This window comes from Acartia tonsa, chromosome 15, assembly GCF_053477335.1.
Source record: "Acartia tonsa isolate MP-2025a chromosome 15, ASM5347733v1, whole genome shotgun sequence".
In the NCBI taxonomy this organism is placed as follows: domain Eukaryota; kingdom Metazoa; phylum Arthropoda; class Copepoda; order Calanoida; family Acartiidae; genus Acartia; species Acartia tonsa.
This window is the reverse complement of record NC_137274.1, coordinates 6843040-6862734: the sequence shown is the minus strand read 5'-3', so window position 1 is coordinate 6862734 and position 19695 is coordinate 6843040. Positions and strand designations below refer to the sequence as shown.

At 29.9% G+C, this 19695-nt stretch overlaps 1 protein-coding gene across 1 annotated transcript in view; it reads right to left on the bottom strand.

Annotated features, from left to right (window-relative positions):
- Positions 1-19438, bottom strand: part of LOC145307581 (uncharacterized) — a 29102-nt gene extending 9664 nt beyond the window's left edge. Inside the window, exons 1-13 of the mRNA XM_080150035.1 lie at positions 19389-19438; positions 19162-19215; positions 18935-18988; positions 14663-14787; positions 9049-9147; positions 8760-8858; positions 8427-8525; positions 8061-8159; positions 5639-5737; positions 3531-3581; positions 3225-3308; positions 2638-2730; positions 1480-1569 (exon numbers count right to left, since the gene is read on the bottom strand). Coding sequence (XP_080006161.1) covers positions 1480-1569; positions 2638-2730; positions 3225-3308; positions 3531-3581; positions 5639-5737; positions 8061-8159; positions 8427-8525; positions 8760-8858; positions 9049-9147; positions 14663-14787; positions 18935-18988; positions 19162-19215; positions 19389-19438 — 1096 coding nt within the window. The remainder of the gene's footprint in view (positions 1-1479; positions 1570-2637; positions 2731-3224; positions 3309-3530; positions 3582-5638; positions 5738-8060; positions 8160-8426; positions 8526-8759; positions 8859-9048; positions 9148-14662; positions 14788-18934; positions 18989-19161; positions 19216-19388) is intronic.
- Positions 19439-19695: the final 257 nt, after the last annotated feature.

The window sequence follows — 19695 nt, the reverse complement described above, 5'->3', positions numbered from 1 at the left end:
AAGAAATTTTTTGAAAATTACAGACACAATTTATAGTTATTATTTTTTGTTTTTTTATTCAAATTTAAATTTTACTTAACCCATTAGTGCCGAGCGCCACTTTTATGGGCCGATCGAGCTGAAAGTTTCAGGGAAGCTTTATAATGGTCAAAACGGAATTCGTATTTTTTTGTTTTGCTCTAGTGGCGTGCACAGGAAAGTTGCAAAAAAACCCGGTTCGGCTCGGCCATAAATACCAACCAGGCATTATTACCCGTTTTTGGTGCTTTCCCCCAGCGTTGAAACCCGGTTTTCCTGTAAAAACCCGGTTATTTTGACCAAAAATCGAAAAATGTAATTTTTAAACGCCAAAAGTGAGATGAACACTTTTTAGAACTTTGATACGATCCGTAATTGAAAACTACACAACCTCATGTAATCTATAGAGCTACAAGTATAATACGAAGCAATTTATTTCAAATTTAGTGTTTAGCCGGCGATTTCGGGTAAAAAAACCCTGTTTTGTTGTTGTTGTCAAAAAAAGATCTATTAGTGAAACCGGGTAATAAAAATTTCAGACTCCAAATGGAAATGCCGAACCGGGCTTATATAGGGCGTAAAAAAACGATAAAAAAATCATATAAAAAATAATAATTTAAATAAAACAAATTCACAAATAGATGTACTTGTCAATAAACTTTAGATTTAACGAAAAAAATCAGCGACTTTACTATAAAAACAAAAAAGTTAGATGGGGTATTTTGAATTTTCATGATTTTCAAACTTTGTTGATCTATACCGGCAAACGGAAGTAAGCAAAACTACCTGCTCCAGGGGGAAATGAAAGCCAGGGTAGTAGAGGGGGGATTCATACTGAGAATGATGCAATTATGAAGCCGAAAACCGTTTTTTTTTACATTTTCTGGAACCGGGTTTTAAAACCCGGTTCGGCACTAATGGGTTAATAGATCATAATATTGTAAATAGCATATTTATCATATATTAAAATATATTTATAAATAATATTTGTACTAGGGTTGGGCCGGATATCCGGTGTGGCCGGATATCCGGCCGGATACCGGATATTGAAACTATCCGGCCGGATATCCGGCTATAACTTTTTTTATATTTTACACCAAAAATCTCTGCTTTTAAAAATTTTAAATGGCTATAATTTTCTTATTATTGAAGCTAGAAGAATATTTTTTGAATATGTTTATCTTTATGTTAATTTTATATATGAAATCTCAAAAGTTTATTAATAAATTTTATTTGCTACTTTAATATCTGGTAATTTAGCCGGTTATCCGGCCGGATATCCGGTAATTTGGCCAAATAACCGGATATTTGCCGGATATCCGGCGTTGGCCGGATATCCGGCCGGATACCGGATATTCGGCATTTGAAATCAGCCAGATAACCGGTATCCGGCCAAACAAGTATCCGGCCCAACCCTAATTTGTACCCATGGAAAGTGTTGTTTAAAAAGAATTAACTTACCCCAATAAGCCTGTTTTCCACTTGGATTTGATAAGTAATCCATAATTTTAACATAATGATGACTTTCAGCCAGTTTTAAAAATTCATTACCTAAATGTAAAATTTGAATAATAAATTGTTCATTAATAGTCTAACCATTAGTACTAGGAGTAATAACTAAAACATATAAATGTTGTGTGATATTTTTAAAAGGTTTTTAAATTATTTTTAAGCTTTTTAATGTAGAATAATTATCCCTGCCTAATACAAACAGACAAAGTTGTTGTTATTTTATCTTAATTTTGTTGACAGTTGCCACATACAGGTTGTTTAGAGAAAAAAGTATTATGCATAGAAAAAATAAACTATGCAAAATGCTTGATATATTTATAAAAAGTGTGGTGGGACATCATGTTTTGAATATTTAGAAATGATCAATTCAACGAACTATGCCATGAAAATGAGCTTTTCCAAAAGCCTTATTTTTGAAGATTTATGTATTTAAAGGTTAGGCAAAAAATATGCACAAAAAATTTAAAATTCCAAAGGGCTGTAATTTTCTTATTTTTGAAGCTACAAACACAATTTTTTCAGAAAATGTTAATAGTTGAAAAATGTTACCCTTATCGTTATAATGATGTTATTTTCTAGTTTTTGGATATATAAGAACCATTCCTGTGCTACATATAGTATGGGAGCTAAATGGTACATGTTTCAACATATTTAAAACTTTTCAAGCTTTTTCTCACATTTTTCAATGCAGCTCCTAAACTACAAATATCACAAAAATGGTACTAATATTTCCAAAAACTGGAGTTTATGACAATATGCATATCAGTTTTCTACAATAAAATTTGCAGAAAACATTTCATTTGTAGCTTTAGATATAAAAAAATTACAGCCGTTTGAAATTTTTGAAAAACAAAAGTTGTTAAGAAAGCAATATTTGACTTTAACTCACATTTAATCAGAAATTCATTATCAAATGTTTTTAAAAAGATTTTTTGACACAATTATTAATCAAGGTCAGCATATCCTATACAAAGGATCAGAAGGAAAAAAAGGGTTATGTGTATTTAACTAGATTTTTTTATATTTTCTACTGAACAGTAAAAACAAAATCTAATTTTTGAGACATTAAATAATGAGCATCTAATTGTTTTACAAACATTTACTTACATTCTTTATCAGTGCATTGAATTACTTCTTCCATAAGATATTTTAGATTATCTAATTTTCCATAATGAACAGCAGCCCATAAAGCAGCTTTGCCTGAATGTAGACATAATGTTAATGTTATCTTGTTTTTACTTGCATTTTCACCCAAATTAGATAAAGATAAAATTTTGTTATAAGTGGACAGACCTGAAACTGAGTAGCTACACTGTTTTAAAAATCATGATAATTATTGTAAAATCTGTTGTTATAATGAATTATAATCTAAGCTTATTGGCCTTTGTATATTTGAGTCTTCCCCCAAGAATACATTTACTGGAAAAAGCGAAATTCTATTTTATTATACCTAACCAAATTTGTAGCTAGAATCGTTTAGTGTTGTAAAACCTTTGACCCAATATACTAAAAATATGAAATTGTTTGTTGATTTGGGAGCAAAGCTTCTCTATAAGTATCAGAATAACACGAATATGCCCACATAAGTACTCTAACACTGAGATCTCAAATATATTACTTTGAAATTTTTTGCTAATATTTTACTGAATTTATTAAACAACTCATTTTCTATTTCAATTTTAATATCTCCTTACCAGCCAACTCATTTCCATTAACAAAGTTTTTTACTTTCTCTAGATCACCTTCTTTTAATAACTCATAAGCTAGGTGATACATGTCTGAATAAAGTGTGAATTAATATATTTGAAATTTAATTGCTCTTACAATAAAAAGAAAGTTTTAACATCTAGGCATGATAACTAAATAAGTAGTGTAAAAAAAAACTCTGCATGCCTAACATTATAAATAGTTCATTGTCCAAAATAAGGTTGATGTTTTACTTTAGAAAATTTATAAGATATTGTAAGAATATTGTAAAGAAATAACAAAAAATAAAATACCTAAAACATCTTTAACAGCTTGACGTTTTGTACAATCAATTGGTCGCTTTCCTGAAAGAAATATTTTGTATCATTTAAAAAACGCTAATGTATATTTTTTCATCCATCTAATTGTCAGTCAGTCCCTAACGGTATTCTGGAAACATGATTTTCTCTGCTCCTATTCAAGATGGACAGCTGAAATTTTCAAGGATTTAATATGTTAAAATTCTTCATATTTTCATCAAGTGTTGTTGGTTATTAGTTAGGGTGCTAGATCAATTCCTGGATTTGTACATTTTCCTTATTAGTTCAATAATTCAAAAGACCAATATTTTCTTTCTCGAATTTCCATCCATAATTTTAATTGTTTTGTTCCTTTTTTTATACTATAGCCCAGTTCACAAAAGACAAAGGTCGACCTCTTGAAATTTTAGGTCGACCTACAGAAGCTTTGAAACCAGGTAGACCAAAAACAACCTGGAGGAGGGAATTCCTTCTTTCAGTGAAGCCTCTACTGAGGCCCAATTCAAAGATAAATGGAGAACCATTGTGCGTGGCCTATGCTCTGGAAAGAAGAGATAAATGGCGATGATGATGATAGAAGCTTTAGGCTGACTGATTTTATATAGGTATTTGTTGGTTCTACTTGTTTAGGTTGACCTACAGAAAAAATCAGTCGACCTTTAAAAACTATTTGAGAACTGGGCATATGTTTCCTTTAGATAATTTAAATGCATTTTTCTGAATATATATACAGATTTTTTTATTTTATCTGATTAATAACATTAGAGGTATACAGAACAGGGGATGGACAATAGAGTGTTTCAATTTTTAATGATTTTTTTATTCTGAATGTGCTACATAAAGCTACTATGTACAAGCAGCTCAAAAATGAAGAATTGGGGGCCATGACCATGTGTCTAAAAATGTGGAGGGGTCCCTTTAAGAGAAAAAATACCCCCTCCCCCCTCTCCATACTAAATAATAATTCAACCAAGAAAAAACTAGGGTGGACTTTTGTAATTTTGAATAATTTACAATTGCTGTGAAGAAAAGTTGCAGCAATATAGGTATTAAAATTATGAGACTACAAACACAGAATAACAATAGGAGGGAAGGGGGAGGGGGGGTGGATTGCATTTCAATTCACTTCTTTGTGCAAAGCTCCTGAAGTCTACAGTTGAAACCACTTTTGATAAACAGCTGATCTTAATATACATTATGACCCACAAAAAAGTATCTTTTAGGTTGTAGAGCTCTTATTTCTTAATTTATCATCAAAAGTAGCATATGTCCTTGTTCTCTGAACATTTCCACATAAGCACTTATAAAATTTTTAATTTTACCTCCATTAACACTGGAGATTTTTAGAGCTAAAGTTTTGAAAAAGTGACTGACTGATTTTTTTGATTCTCATTATTTTGGATGTTTACATTATATCTTTCTGGTAACTGAAGAATGTTATACGAGTTAATAATTATTTATTTTGTATTCCAACAAAAAAAATCAATTTTAAATGGCAAAAAAACTACTGAATAAATTGATTATTTGCAAATTTACTTATTTATCCAAAATAATGAGAATCAAAAAAAATCTTTTGCTTAGTCACTTTTTCAAAGCTTTGTCTATAAAAATCTCCAGTGTTAATGGAGGTAAAATTGAATTTTTTATATATGCTTGTGTGGAAATGTAGAGAACAAGGACATATGCTACTTTTGATAATACATTAAAAAAAGAGCTGTATACCCTAAAAGATATTTTTTCGTGGGTCATACTGTAGATTGAAAAAAAAAATTATTTGCCTTTAGAGGCCTCTAGGGGAGTAGACGCTAAAGTAACATGATGTGTATGTGTCTGCCTGTCTGTGCCTAAGGATCAAACTGCTAAACCAATATGGTTCTTCTTTACAATGCAGCTTTTTAAAATGTTTCCTTTTACAAGTAAAATGAAAGCCTGGGGGGGGGGGGTGTCAACTTTCTTACCTCTCCCCAACACCCTCAATTGCCCTTAGCAGTCTCTAGGGTGAAGCAGGTAGTACATATATTTATTTTGATAGAAAGATGAAAATATATTACATACATAGATAAATAGATAGATATATATGTAAATGTATAAAATAAACTTACCATTATTATCCTTCTGATGTATATCAGCTCCTCTCTCAAGTAGCATCTTGACCACACTCTCGTGACCTTCTCTACTTGCCATGTGAAGACTTGTCCTTCCTAAATATTGTTATACAGGGCGTTTCAAAAAAAACTGCGTTTTCCGGTTTTGGGAAACAACCAGTAGGAGTATGAAAAAAATAATTATATATTCTTATTCTCTATAAAAATATGGATTAATTTTATAAAAGGTGTTTATTGTTTACTCTAAAAACAACGGCGCATTTTAGTGTTGATTAATTCTAAAAAGCATGAATGATAATTTTTTCGGTCAGTTTTTAAGGCTTTTTATATTGTTTTATAAAAAAATACTATTCCTATCTGTCTAAAATGATAAACAAACATATTTTATTTTCATTTCAATTTTTATTCAACTTTTTTACAGGTTTACTGAAACATAAAACGAATTTTTCATAGACAATTCCGGTCAAACTTTAAAACCTCCGCCCACTTTTGGCATCTAATTGAACGAACTACTTAACGGACATTTATAATCCACCCCTCCCCCCTTCAAATACGGATCAAATGTTTTATATTTACGGTCAAACCATAAATCTGAAGTGCATACATCAACATTTAAGCTATTAATTTGTAGGTTGCACTTTTAAGTAAATAAAACAAACTGCTGTAACTTTTTTGTTTTTAAAGATAACTTCTTGGGATAAAAAGTATTTTAATTTTTATGTTATAATCTAAAATACTATAAAGAGTTAGTCACCTAAAGTTTGTTCAACCAAGAAAAACGAGAAATATTGCAATTTGTAAGGATCTAAAAAGCGTTTTTCAGAGAAAAAAAGGGAAATAATGACAAAAAATTAAACATGCACTTTCATTTACCCATTTACCATGACACCATGGAAACTGTCCCAATTTTGTATAACTTTTGCGGAACATGTTCCAGTTACGTCATATACGTTTCGGGAAAGAGAAAGGGAAGGGGGGAAGAAAATCTCTTCAAAAGAGATGGGGAAAACCCCCTTTTCTCCCATCTCTTTTTTCTTCCCCCCTTCCCTTTTTTTTCTTTCCCCCTTCCCTTTCTCTTTCCCGAAACATATATGACATAACTGGAACATGTTCCGCAAAAGTTATACAAAATTGGGACAGTTTCCATGGTGTCATTTACCATATTATTAATGGGATTTTAAAACTTTTTTCTCAAAAATTTACAAGTTATTTCAATCAAATTGATATATCAAATTTAACATCAAGAATTTTTCTCCTACATGTACCTATCAGAAAAGCCGTATTTTTAGAGATATTAAAAAACACCTTAAAGGAAGCCTGCAAGAAATACCACGCTTTAACTGCTGAAAGACTACCACAAGTAGACCCAATACCCCAAATTTGAAGCCTTCAGCTTTTATAACAAAAATGTTCTAGGCATTTCAAAATGACATTTTATGTACAATGAAAATTTTGAAAGAATTGCAGTGCTAATGTTAGAAATTTTGAAATTAAACTACGTGGCCTAGAAACAAAATTATAACCTTATTTTTGTCATAAATTTAGGCAACCAGTAACTAATTATATTTTTACAATAAAAATACCCATTTTTATAGTCAAAATCATTACAAAAAATTAAGTTTTACTTGCGTTGTACCGAGTGTACTGTAGCCAATCAGAAGGCTGAATCAGCTAAACAACCAATCACAGCTGAGCTTGTCTTAGTTTCCCCCTTTGTTTCTGTTTGACTTTTGTTTAAAAATGCAATTTAAATCGAATTTTTTTCGTTGATTTTGACTATGAGATGTGGTGTTTTTATTGTAAAAACGTAATCAGTTACCAGCAATCTAAGTTTCTGACAAAGATAAAGTCATAATTTTGTGTCTAGGCGACGTAATTTAATATTGTTTTTTTCTTTTATAAGCATAGTAAATCTTTCAAAATTTTCATTGTACATAAAATGCTATTTTGAAATGCCTAGAACTTTTTTGTTATTGAAGCTGAAGGCTTTAAATTTGGGGTATTGGGTCTACTTATGGCAGTCTTTTAGCAGTTAAAGCGTGGTATTTCTTGCAGGCGTCCTTTAAGCAAATCTGGTGTACATTTATACATAGAATATGGACCTATAATCATTTTTTTCATACTCCTACTGGTTGTTTCCCAAAACCGAAAAACGCAGTTTTTTTTAAACGCCCTGTATATTTAGTTTATTGTTTTAATTTTTCTCATATTTAATAGGTAGAAACAAAAAAAATGTATATGGATCTTTAGATAGATACAGAAATAGAGAAAGATGGATAGATGAATAAATAGATATATAGATATATTGAAATATAGATAGATAGATAGATAGGTAGATATATAGTTACATGGAAAGATGAAAAGATATCTAAATTGATAGATAGAAACATAGTTAGTTAAATATATAAAATAAACTGACCATAATTATCCTTCTGTTCTATATCAGCTCCTCTCTCTACCAGTATCTTGACCACATCCACTTTACCTCTATCACTTGCCCGGTGAAGACTTGTATATCCTAAATATTGTTATATATTTAGTTAATTGTTTAACTTTTTATATGTTTAATAAATAGAAATAATAGAATATATATGGATCTTTAGTAGAATAGTAGAAAGATAGGTGGGTAATTAGATAGATATATAAATATATAGATAGATAGATATATTGATATATAGATAAATAGATAAATAGATAGGTAGATAGATAGATACATGGAAAGATGAAAAGATATCTAAATTGATAGATAGATACATAGTTAGTTAAAAATATAAAATAAACTTACCACGATCATCCTTCTGATGTATATTGGCTCCACTCTCTACCAGTATCTTGACCACATCCACGTTACCTCCCTCACTTGCCTTGTGGAGACTTGTCTCTCCTAAATATTTTTATATATTTAGTTTAATGTCTTAACTTTTCTCATATTTAAAAGATGAAAACAAAAAAAATGTATATGGATCTTTATATAGATACAGAAATAGAGATAGATGGATAGATGAATAAATAGATAGATAGATAAATAGATAGTAGATAGATTGATACATGGAAAGATGAAAAGATATCTAAATTGATAGATAGAAACATAGTTAGTTAAATATATAAAATAACTTACCATAAATATCCTTCTGATGTATATCAGCTCCTCTCTCTACCAGTATCTTGACCACATCCACGTTACCTCCCTCAATTGCCTTGTGGAGACTTGTCTTTCCTAAATATTGTTATATATTTAGTTTAATGTCTTAACTTTTCTCATATTTAAAAGATAAAAACAAAAAAAAAGGATATGGATCTTTAGATAGATACAGAAATAGAGATAGATAGATAGATAGGTAGATAGATAGATAAATAGATAGATAGATAGATAGATTTATAGGTAGATAGATAGATAGTTAACTTACCACTATTATCCTTCTGATGTATATCAGCTCCTCTCTCTATTAGTATGTTGACCACATCCACGTTACCTCCCTCACTTGCCTTGTGGAGACTTGTCTCTCCTAAATATTGTTATATATTTAGTTTAATGTCTTAACTTTTCTCATATTTAAAAGATAAAAACAAAAAAAAGGATATGGATCTTTAGATAGATACAGAAATAGAGATAGATAGATAGATAGGTAGATAGATAGATAGATAGATAGATAGATAGATAGATAGATAGATAGATAGATAGATAAAAAGATAGATAGATAGATAGATAGATAGATAGATAGATAGATAGATAGATAGATAGATAGATAGATAGATAGATAGATAGATAGATAGATAGATAGATAGATAGATAGATAGATAGATAGATAGATAGATAGATAGATAGATAGATAGATAGATAGATAGATAGATAGATAGATAGATAGATAGATAGATAGATAGATAGATAGATAGATAGATAGATAGATAGATAGATAGATAGATAGATAGATAGATAGATAGATAGATAGATAGATAGATAGATAGATAGATAGATAGATAGATAGATAGATAGATAGATAGATAGATAGATAGATAGATAGATAGATAGATAGATAGATAGATAGATAGATAGATAGATAGATAGATAGATAGATAGATAGATAGATAGATAGATAGATAGATAGATAGATAGATAGATAGATAGATATATAGATAGATAGATAGATAAATAGATAGATAGATAGATAGATAGATAGATGGATAGAAAGATAGATAGATAAATAGTTAAAAGGATAGAAAGATGGATAGAGAGATATACATTTTAAAAAAGATAAACATAAAGCTATATAATAGATAGAAAAATGGAAAGATATTTATATGATAGATAGATAGGTAGTCAGATAAATATATAAAACATTTATACCACTTATCATTCTGAGAGATATATCTATGGGTATATACAGGGTGTTTCAATTGAAACTATGTTTTCCGATTTTCAGATGAAATAAAGAAAACATAATTATAGGTCCTTGTTCACTGTACAAGCATAAATTAAACTTAGAAAAGGTGTTTTATAATATCTCTTAAAACAAGGATGACAACATCCATAAAAGCGAAGCACTTAAACGGTAAGACAAACGGACGTTAACACTTATATATTGTCAGAACTAAATAATCAGAATATAAATATATAAGACTCGAAGCAAAATTCTAAGTAAATTTGTTGAAAAACTGCTTCTTTATACATAATAATGTTTATGGACATACCTACATTTTTAGGACTTGATTATAGAGTTGCTTCGCTTATAACATTATACTTTGTTCTCCCAGGAATCAATATACCAAAAATCAGATCAATCGGATGATTTGATCACATAAAAATTTGTTGTTAAAAAAGTTACAAAAATCAACATGTTTAAAACGGACGTACGGAAATTTTGTTAATGATTATAGAGTTGCTACGCTTTCAAAATCGTACCTAACTATTAAAGGAATCACCATGCAAAATTGGAAATCGATTGGACAATTCTAACATGCCTAAATTAACGAAAAAAGCTATCCGTTACGGACGTACGGACGTACGGACGGACCGACCCTAATTATAGAAAAGCTTCGCTTTTAACAATGGCACATTTTTAGTGCATAAAGATTTCAAAGGGTACGTTTGATGCTTTATTCTGGTAGAATTTTTTGCTTTGGGGAACAATTTAAACCTTTCTTTTACTTGAAAACAACATTTTTAAGACAACAACGAAATAATCTACCAATTACATTAAAAATTCGATCTCAAATTTCTTTTTTGAAAACAAATATTAAATTTTTCTTTTTGTATAATTATAATATTATTATTAATTGTATTTACTGCTTCCGTAAGGCAGGGTGTATTCAGTCACTGAATAAATGTTTTTAGTAGCGAAGCTACTCTATAATTTTTAATGTCCGTCCGTCTCTCAGAGACAAAGTGGGAGGAAACGTGATTTTCTTGGCTCCTATTAAACATATACAGCTGAGATTTTTAGTAAAGTAGCGAAGCCTTTCTATAATTTGAAATGTCTGTCCGTCTGTCAGAGACAAAGTGGGAGAAACATGATTTTCTCGGCTTCAATTGGAATAGACAGCTGAAATATTTAGGGAATATTCCTGTGATATATGCTCATCTATTCTATACATTGTTTTGTCCATCTGTCTGCTAATTGAGGTGCTAGATTGATTATAAAGATTTTTCTGTTTTCGTATTTTTCTCAAGGTCTTTTCAAGACAGGCAGCTTAAATTATCAGGGATTATAAAAATTTACATCCACATATTTTCATTTAGATTTTTACATTATTTGGGGTGCTAGATTGATTCCTAGATTTTTAAGTTTTCATGATTTTATCAAACCTTATTCATGATAGACGGCTGAAAGTTTCAGAAATTATTGGTTATTGGTTGTGGTGCTAGATCGATTCCAAGTTTTTCAGGTTTTTGTGATTTTCTTGACTCCTGTTGAAGAAAAATTTTTAAGGATTGATTAAGTCAACATTCTACATATTTTCACAAAGTTTTGTAAAGACTTACTATTAGTTGGATTGGTAGATTGAATCCTAGATTTACACATTTTTCTTATTAGCTTAATGCTTTAAAAGACATTTCTAAAAGGTTAAGTGATTTATTTTATTTCAGTTTTGTATGACATACTCAATAGATCATTTTTTCTATATGTTTATCCATATTTTTTTAGCTTCGCTACTTATGGATGTTGTCATCCTTGTTATCTATGTTGAAAAATATGACAAATTATAGTTTTCTAAAATGAATTTATGGAGAGCAGAAAAGAAATTCATCTTTAAAATTCATAAAATTATTAATCTTAGACCTTTTTCTAAAGAAGGTGTATCAACTTTTTTTTATGGCTAGCCGGTTCTTTTAGTAAGTAGTAGATGTAAAAATTTTCATAGAATTCAGATATGCAATCGGTTTTTTTGTAGACCTCTTATTTTTTAAGTAATTTAAGTTTTTTAAAAAAATAATTAAGTCGGTTTTAAGGTACTAAAACGCAACAAAAAAAATCGATTTTTTCAATAATTACCTGACAGAATTGAAAAAGTAAGGTGTCAAATTAAAGATCTTACTATTTTTGTTCATAATGGCCATTTTCTTTCTTTTTTTTGTTGCATTTTAGTACCTTAAAATCGACTTAATTTTTTTTTTTTAAACTTAAATTACTTTAAAAATAAGAGGTCTACAAAAAAACCGATTGCATATCTGAATTCTATGAAAAATTTTACATCTACTACTTACTAAAAGGACCGGCTAGCTATAAAAAAAAAGTTGATACAACTTCTTTATATTAATACTTAATTCATATAAAATTAAAGAGTTATCATAATTTTTCTTTCACTGCTTCTTTCACAGAGAGCATTTTTGATACTAAATACTTATAATTGCGGCCATATTTTTAAAAGCGAAGCTTTTTTATAATTAGGGTCGGTCCGTTCGTCCGTACGTCCGTCCGTCCGAGATAGTTAGCTTTTATGGGTCATCTCAAAAAACGCCCATCTCAGAAAACGCCTATCTCAAAAAACACCTTTTTCATAAAATGCCCACTACATTTTAAAAAAAACCTAATTTATTAATAGTATTTAAAAGAATAATACAATACTTGTCATTCATTATCTCTTATTTAAAACACAAATAAATAGTTACCAAATCAACCATTTTATGTACAAAGATGTATAAAATGGTAAACTAAAGAGTAGCTGCTATATTTAGAGAAAAGGGGTAGTTTAAATAAATAGGAAAAAATGTTGGAGGAAGAACTCATTGAAGGAAAGAGTTTAATTATTGAAGCTCATTCAAAAGTACATCATTTTTTAATATGTTAAAAATAAGAAGGAATATAGGGATAAGACATTAAAATAACGTCACCCTATTTTTCCCCCAAAATTCATCAACTATGGAAAGTAGAATCTAAAAAAAATGTTAAATTGCTTTATAATTCATAATGATTAGGTATTCTAAACTATTTTTTTTTTTTTTTGAGGAACAGCTATCTAATTCTGATAAGTTTAAAGCATATCATACTCAATAAATATTTTGTATATTATTTGTGTATTTTAATAATAACATAACACAAATCTAAAATTTCTTTCAAGCATAATAAAAACTAGAACATAATTTTGTGTTTTACAAACTATTTATCCCATCCTTACACCCTACCCAAATTTCACAACGCCATTTTAAAATTTATCCAACCAAAATCACAACATCTTTATGATTATCTCTTAACAAATTTACTAGGTTTAGTCATATTTACAACATTTCAACCTGATATTCTGTTAATTCAAGATATTAGGTCAAATAATAAAGAAAATAGATAAAAAGTATGTTTTAATAGAGCTCATAGTTGTTCATCTAATTGTAATAACTGAAAAGTAAACTAGGTTGTTTGCAGTAGATATATGAAAAAAAATAAAAATTAAAAGATGAATTAACTAGGTAAAAGTTTTTGATATTCAATTGTGATCAATTTTCAAAAAGCAAACCTTTAGTATGTTGTTACTCAAAAGGCTTACAAAAATAAAAAGTACCTAAGGAATGTACAAAAGTGACATTATACTTCAGGAATAGATATTTCAATAAGAAGATTTATAATGTACTATTGTAAAATATTCACAATACCTTCTTAGACTACAAGATAATTTTTAAAAATGTAGTAGGCATTTTATGAAAAAGGCGTTTTTTGAGATAGGCGAATTCTGAGATGGGCGTTTTTTGAGACAGGCGTTTTCTGAGATAGGCGTTTTCTGAGATAGGCGTTTTTTGAGTATAGCCGCTTTTATTCGTTAATATAGGCATGTTAGAATTGTCCTATCAATTTCAAATTTTGCATGGTGATTCCTGTAGTAGATATGTACGATTTAAAAAGCGTAGCAACTCTATAATCGTTACCAGAATGTCCGTACGTCCATTTTAAACATGTTGAATTTTTTACTTTTTAATAACAATTTTTTATGTGATAAAATCATCCGATTGATCTGATTTTTTGATTACTGATTCCTATTACAATAAGGTACAATATTATGAGCAAAGCATCTCTATAATCAAGTATTAAAATGTCAGTAAGTCCTTAAACAGAATTCTGCATTTAATAAGTTTTGCAACAAATTTACGTATAATTTTGTCAAACCTTATATTTTCATATTTTGTATATTCAGTTCTGAAACTCAACAATAGTTAATGTTCGTCTGTCATATCGTTTCAGAGCTTTGCTTTTATGGATGTTGTCATCCTTGTTAGAGATAATAAAAGACTCCTTTTGTAAGTTTTATGTATCTTTTTACAGTACATATAATTATTTTTTCTGTATTCCTTCTTGTTGTGTCAGAAAAACGGAAAACGCAGTTTTATTTGATACACCTTGTAGATATATAGACAGATGGATAGAAAGATAGATAGTTAGATATATATCCTTTTTTAAACTGGATCTGTGTATGTCTGTCTGTTAATTATTAATGTTATTTATTTTTTAAGCTTTCCCGGATATTCCTAATATCAACTAAATCTCAAGCATTGTTAAATGAATATTTTAATGGATCAAAGCAGCTTAATTGACTTACCAGTCCAGTCGTCTTTTTCATGTATAATATCTGGGTATTTAGAGAGGGCATTATTCACTTCATCCAGATTTCCTGCTTCACAGTTCCAGAGAAACTTCTCTGCATCTTCTTTAGAATACATATTCCTATACAAAAATGATTATATATTAGTGTTTTTACATTATTACAGAATATAAATACATTTCTATGTAGACTATGCGTTGAACGGCGCCCCCCCCCCCCCCTCCGATTTTTTCTATATCATTTTCTGTATGTGAAAGATAAAAAGCCTAAACTGTGTGAGTTTTTAAACATGTGTATGACACATAACTGAATGTTGGAATTTTTTTAATATCTCCATCCTGGCGGGCACAGGATTTATGTTACCAAAATACTAAAATATCCTCTAGTAGTACATCCTAATATTAAATACAGGTGTTCAAGTCAATTTCAGGTTCCAGGTATGATCCTGCAGGTCTTGATCCTCCAGGTCCCCAAAAATCTTTAAAGGGCTCCTGTGACCGAAATTTTTGACTTAAGCCTTTCTTACCTGTCTACATAACATATTAAAATTTCCCGTTTTCTCGCTGATTAAGCGGCTTGCAGCTGCCAAGTACAGCTGCAGCTGCTGAAATTTATATTTTGATATTTCTAATGTAAAGTTTACATAAAGATAAACATTTTCTGCCAAAAAATTGTTCTTCTAGCTTCAAAAATAAGAAAATTAGAGCCGCTTGAAATTTTTAAGTAAAAAAAGACCTAAAAACAAAGGTTTTTAAAAAAAGGATGAAGGAAGCAAAAATTTACTTTGACTCACTTAAGGTCGGAAATTTATTATCAAACAGGAGACTTGAACAAAATTTTTAGCCCTCTAGCACTAATAGAAACTGAGATAATAGAGGGGGGGGGGGTAAACTCCCCCCCCCCCTCCAACTGATAAAGGTACGGCAAGGGGCCCGAATGTTAAGGGTTAAAGACCTCAAGTGCCCCTAGAGGTCTTAAGGGGGCATAACTGCTGATTTATTATTATTATCACAACTTACTTTTCTGTAGAAGTATCCTCTTGCTTGTCACCAGCAGAAGGAGACATCCAGAAATCCAGACATAAAAAACTAATTCATAAAGAAATCATGCAAATTATACATGTTATCAGCTGTCATTTGGGGGCAACACATCGTTGACGACCTCTCCATCTGCCCCCCAAACATTCTTCTATATTCATTTTGCTTGTTGGGTATACCTTATACCCGACAAAAAAAAATTCTCCAGTAATTCATCAAAAAAAGCTTTTTAATATTAGGATTTTTATGCTTTTTTTGGTAAAGTAAAGGTTAAAGCCCCCTGGATATAAAAATTGGAAAGTTTTTACAAAAAAAAGGGGAAGAGAAAGCACCAGTTTTTTACACTGTAATTGATTATTCCATCACAAAATACAGCTTTTAATTTTCATATAAGTCTACTAGCGGCTATGCTCTCAGAGGCCTCTAGGGGCATGTATACTTTCTGCAGTTTACCAAGAAAAGTCTACGAGGATTTTTGACAATTTCTGTTGTGAGGGTGGTGGTATAAACCTTCCCTGGACCTATGAGAAGCTTCACTGTAAAGTAGAACCATATTGGTTTGGTAGTTTACGAGATCCTTTGGTATAGACAGACAGAAAAAAAACCTTTTACTTTTTTATATGGATAATATATATAAGTGGATAGTTGTTGGAGGATAATTTACTGTGTTTCCAAAATAAATTTAAATGTATGGATCAACTGCAGTTCACGGTTTATTCCTGGTAACAAATATTTACAAAAATCTATGAATTTTAAAGGCTGCTAGCTGCCAAACGGCTGAAGGTAGAGATCATACCCGCACAGAGTTTTAAGCGGCATAAGAAGGACTACAAACAATCTGGAATAGCCAAGATCCAATGATGCACAGGGAAAGCTTCACTGAAGAAAAAACGCGTAAAATAGGTCTTTTTTGCTCATTTCTCTGCACTGCGAGATAATTATGCATCATTGATTTATGGCTATTCCAAATTATTTGTAGGTCTTCTTATGCCGCTTAAAACAGTGTACGGGCATGATCTGTACATTCAGCCGTTTGGCTAAAACTACTGTTATATACTGTGATGTTCTAGACTTCAAATTATGAATATATTTCTATGAATAATAGGTAAACTATTACTGTACTTTAATATACTGTGATGTTCTAGACTTAATAATATAAATATATTTCTATATATACCAGGTATACTAGTGGTACTGTAATATACTGTGATGCTCTAGACTTCATAATATAAATATATTTCTATATATACCAGGTATACTAGTGGTACTGTAATATACTGTAATGTTCTAGACTTCATAATATAAATATATTTCTATATATACCAGGGATACTAGTGGTACTGTAATATACTGTAATGTTCTAGACTTCATAATATAAATACATTTCTATATATACTAGGTATACTAGTTGTACTGTAATATACTGTGATGTTTTAGACTTCATAATATAAATATATTTCTATATATTCTAGGTATACTAGTGATACTGTAATATACTGTGATGCTCTAGACTTCAGTATATACTTATATATCTATATATTCTTGGTATACTAGTGGTACTTTAAAGGAAGCCTGCAAGAAATACAACGCTTTAACTGCTAAAAGACTGCCAAAAGTAGACCCAATACCTCAAATTTAAAGCCTTAAGCTTCTATGACAAAAAAGTTCTTATCATTTTAAAATGACATTTTATGTACAATGAAAATTTTGAAAGAATCTCAATGCCAATGTTAGAAATTTTGAAATTAAACTATGTGGCCTAGAAAAATAATTATAAGCTTATTTTTGTCATAAATTTAGGTTGCCAGTAACTAATCATATTTTTACAATAGAAATACCCATCTTTATAGTCAAAATCATTAAAAAAAATTAAGTTTAACTTGCATTGTACCGAGTGTACTGTAGCCAATGAGAAGGCTGAATCAGCTAAGCAACCAATCACAGCTGAGCTTGTATTAGTTTACCCCTTTGTTTCCGCTATGATTTTTGTTTACAAATGCAATTTAAATTGATTTTTTTTCATAGATTTTGACTATGAAATGTGGTGTTTTTTATTGTAAAAATGTAATCAGTTACAGGCAATTTAAGTTTCTGACAAAGATAAGGTTATAATTTTTTCTTTTATTAGCATTGGAAATCTTTCAAAAATTTCATTGTACATAAAATGCTACTTTGAAATGCCTAGAACTTTTTTGTTATTGAAGCTGAAGGCTTTAAATTTGGGGTATTGGGTCTACTTGTGGCAGTCTTTAAGCAGTTAAAACGTGGTATTTCTTGCAGGCGTCCTTTAACAGTCAGACCTATTGCCAAACCTTTATCTCAGCTCCTATTAGAGCTAGAGGGCTATTGTTTGATAATGAATTTCTGACTGCAAGTGAGTTAAAGTCAATTTTTGCTTCTTTCACCCTTTAATTTAACAACCTAATTTAGAGGGCTGAATCAGCTCTATAAATCTCCGCTGTTAATGAGGGCAAATGTATAGAGAAGAAGAATATATACAACTTTTGATAATATATTAGAAAATATAGGTTGTACAACCTAAAAAATACTTTTTTGAGGGTCTTACTGTAGTGGTACTGTAATATACTGTTATGTTCTAGACTTCATAATATAAATATATATCAATAATACAAAGTAGTACAATGTATGTCTGTCTTTCCGTCTGTCTGTCCGTCCGTCCATCCGTTTGAAGCTTAAGCTATTTTCTTGGGGGGGGAGACACACCCAACCCCCCCAAAAACAAAAAAATCCCCCCTTTATTTTTATTACTTTTTTTTATTTATTAATTTTTTTTCTTTAATGTTTTTTTTTTTTTTTTTTTTTATTTTTTTTTTATTATTTTTTTAATATTTTTTTAAATTTTTTTTTTAATTTAAATTTAAAAAAAAAATTTTATTTTTATTTTTTTTTGTAAAAGATTTCCTTGGTCCTTTTTTTTTGCTGAAGATTTCCTTGGTCCTTTTACAAATTTCGCTTTCATTTTTATTTTGATCACCTGAGGCTAGGGGCGAAGCGGCTAGTTTCTATATATACTAGGTATACTAGTGGTACTGTAATATACTGTGATGTTCTAGACTTCATGAACATCATTATTAATGTACTTTCTTAACCCCCCCCCCCCCAAAAAAAAAAAAAAGGTGTGTTGACTTTCCCCTCCCCCCAACACAAGGCCCCAAAAGGCCTTAAGAACATATTTGCTGGTGCAATAACATAATGATAATTGATAACTTACTTTTCCTCTGAAGGTGGAGGTGGATCCTCTTCTTCAGAAGAAGAAGACATATTCCTAGAATAAATGAATTAATTACATCCTGGTGGATTGTCTTTAATGTTCAATAGTACTGGAAATCTTAAAGGTTTCCAGACAAATTTTTAAAATTATGAATTTTTGTGCCTATTTCATATTTATTTAGGCCTTAAGAACATATTTGCTAGTGCAATAACATAATAATAACTTACTTTTCATCCACCTCTTCATCAGAAGAATAAAAAGAAGAAGAAGAAGACATATTCCTAGAATAAATGAATAAATTACATCCTGGTGGATTGTCTTTAATGTTCAATAGTACTGGAAATCTTAAAGGTTTCCAGACAAATTTTTAAAATTATGAATTTTTGTGCCTATTTCATATTTATTTAGGCCTTAAGAACATATTTGCTAGTGCAATAACATAATAATAACTTACTTTTCATCCACCTCTTCATCAGAAGAATAAAAAGAAGAAGAAGAAGACATATTCCTAGAATAAATTAATAAATTACATCCTGGTGGATTGTCTTTAATGTTCAATAGTACTGAAAATCTTAAAGGTTTCCAGACAAATTTTTAAAATTATGAATTTTTGTGCCTATTTTATATTTATTTAGGTTAGATAAAAGTAAGAGCCCCCCATTGCTTATTAAAAAAGGGGAGTGGGGTATCCAGAAATAATTTCAAGAACAATCGTTCACCAGGTTATCTGTTGCATCATGAGTTATATATAGTTTTATTAC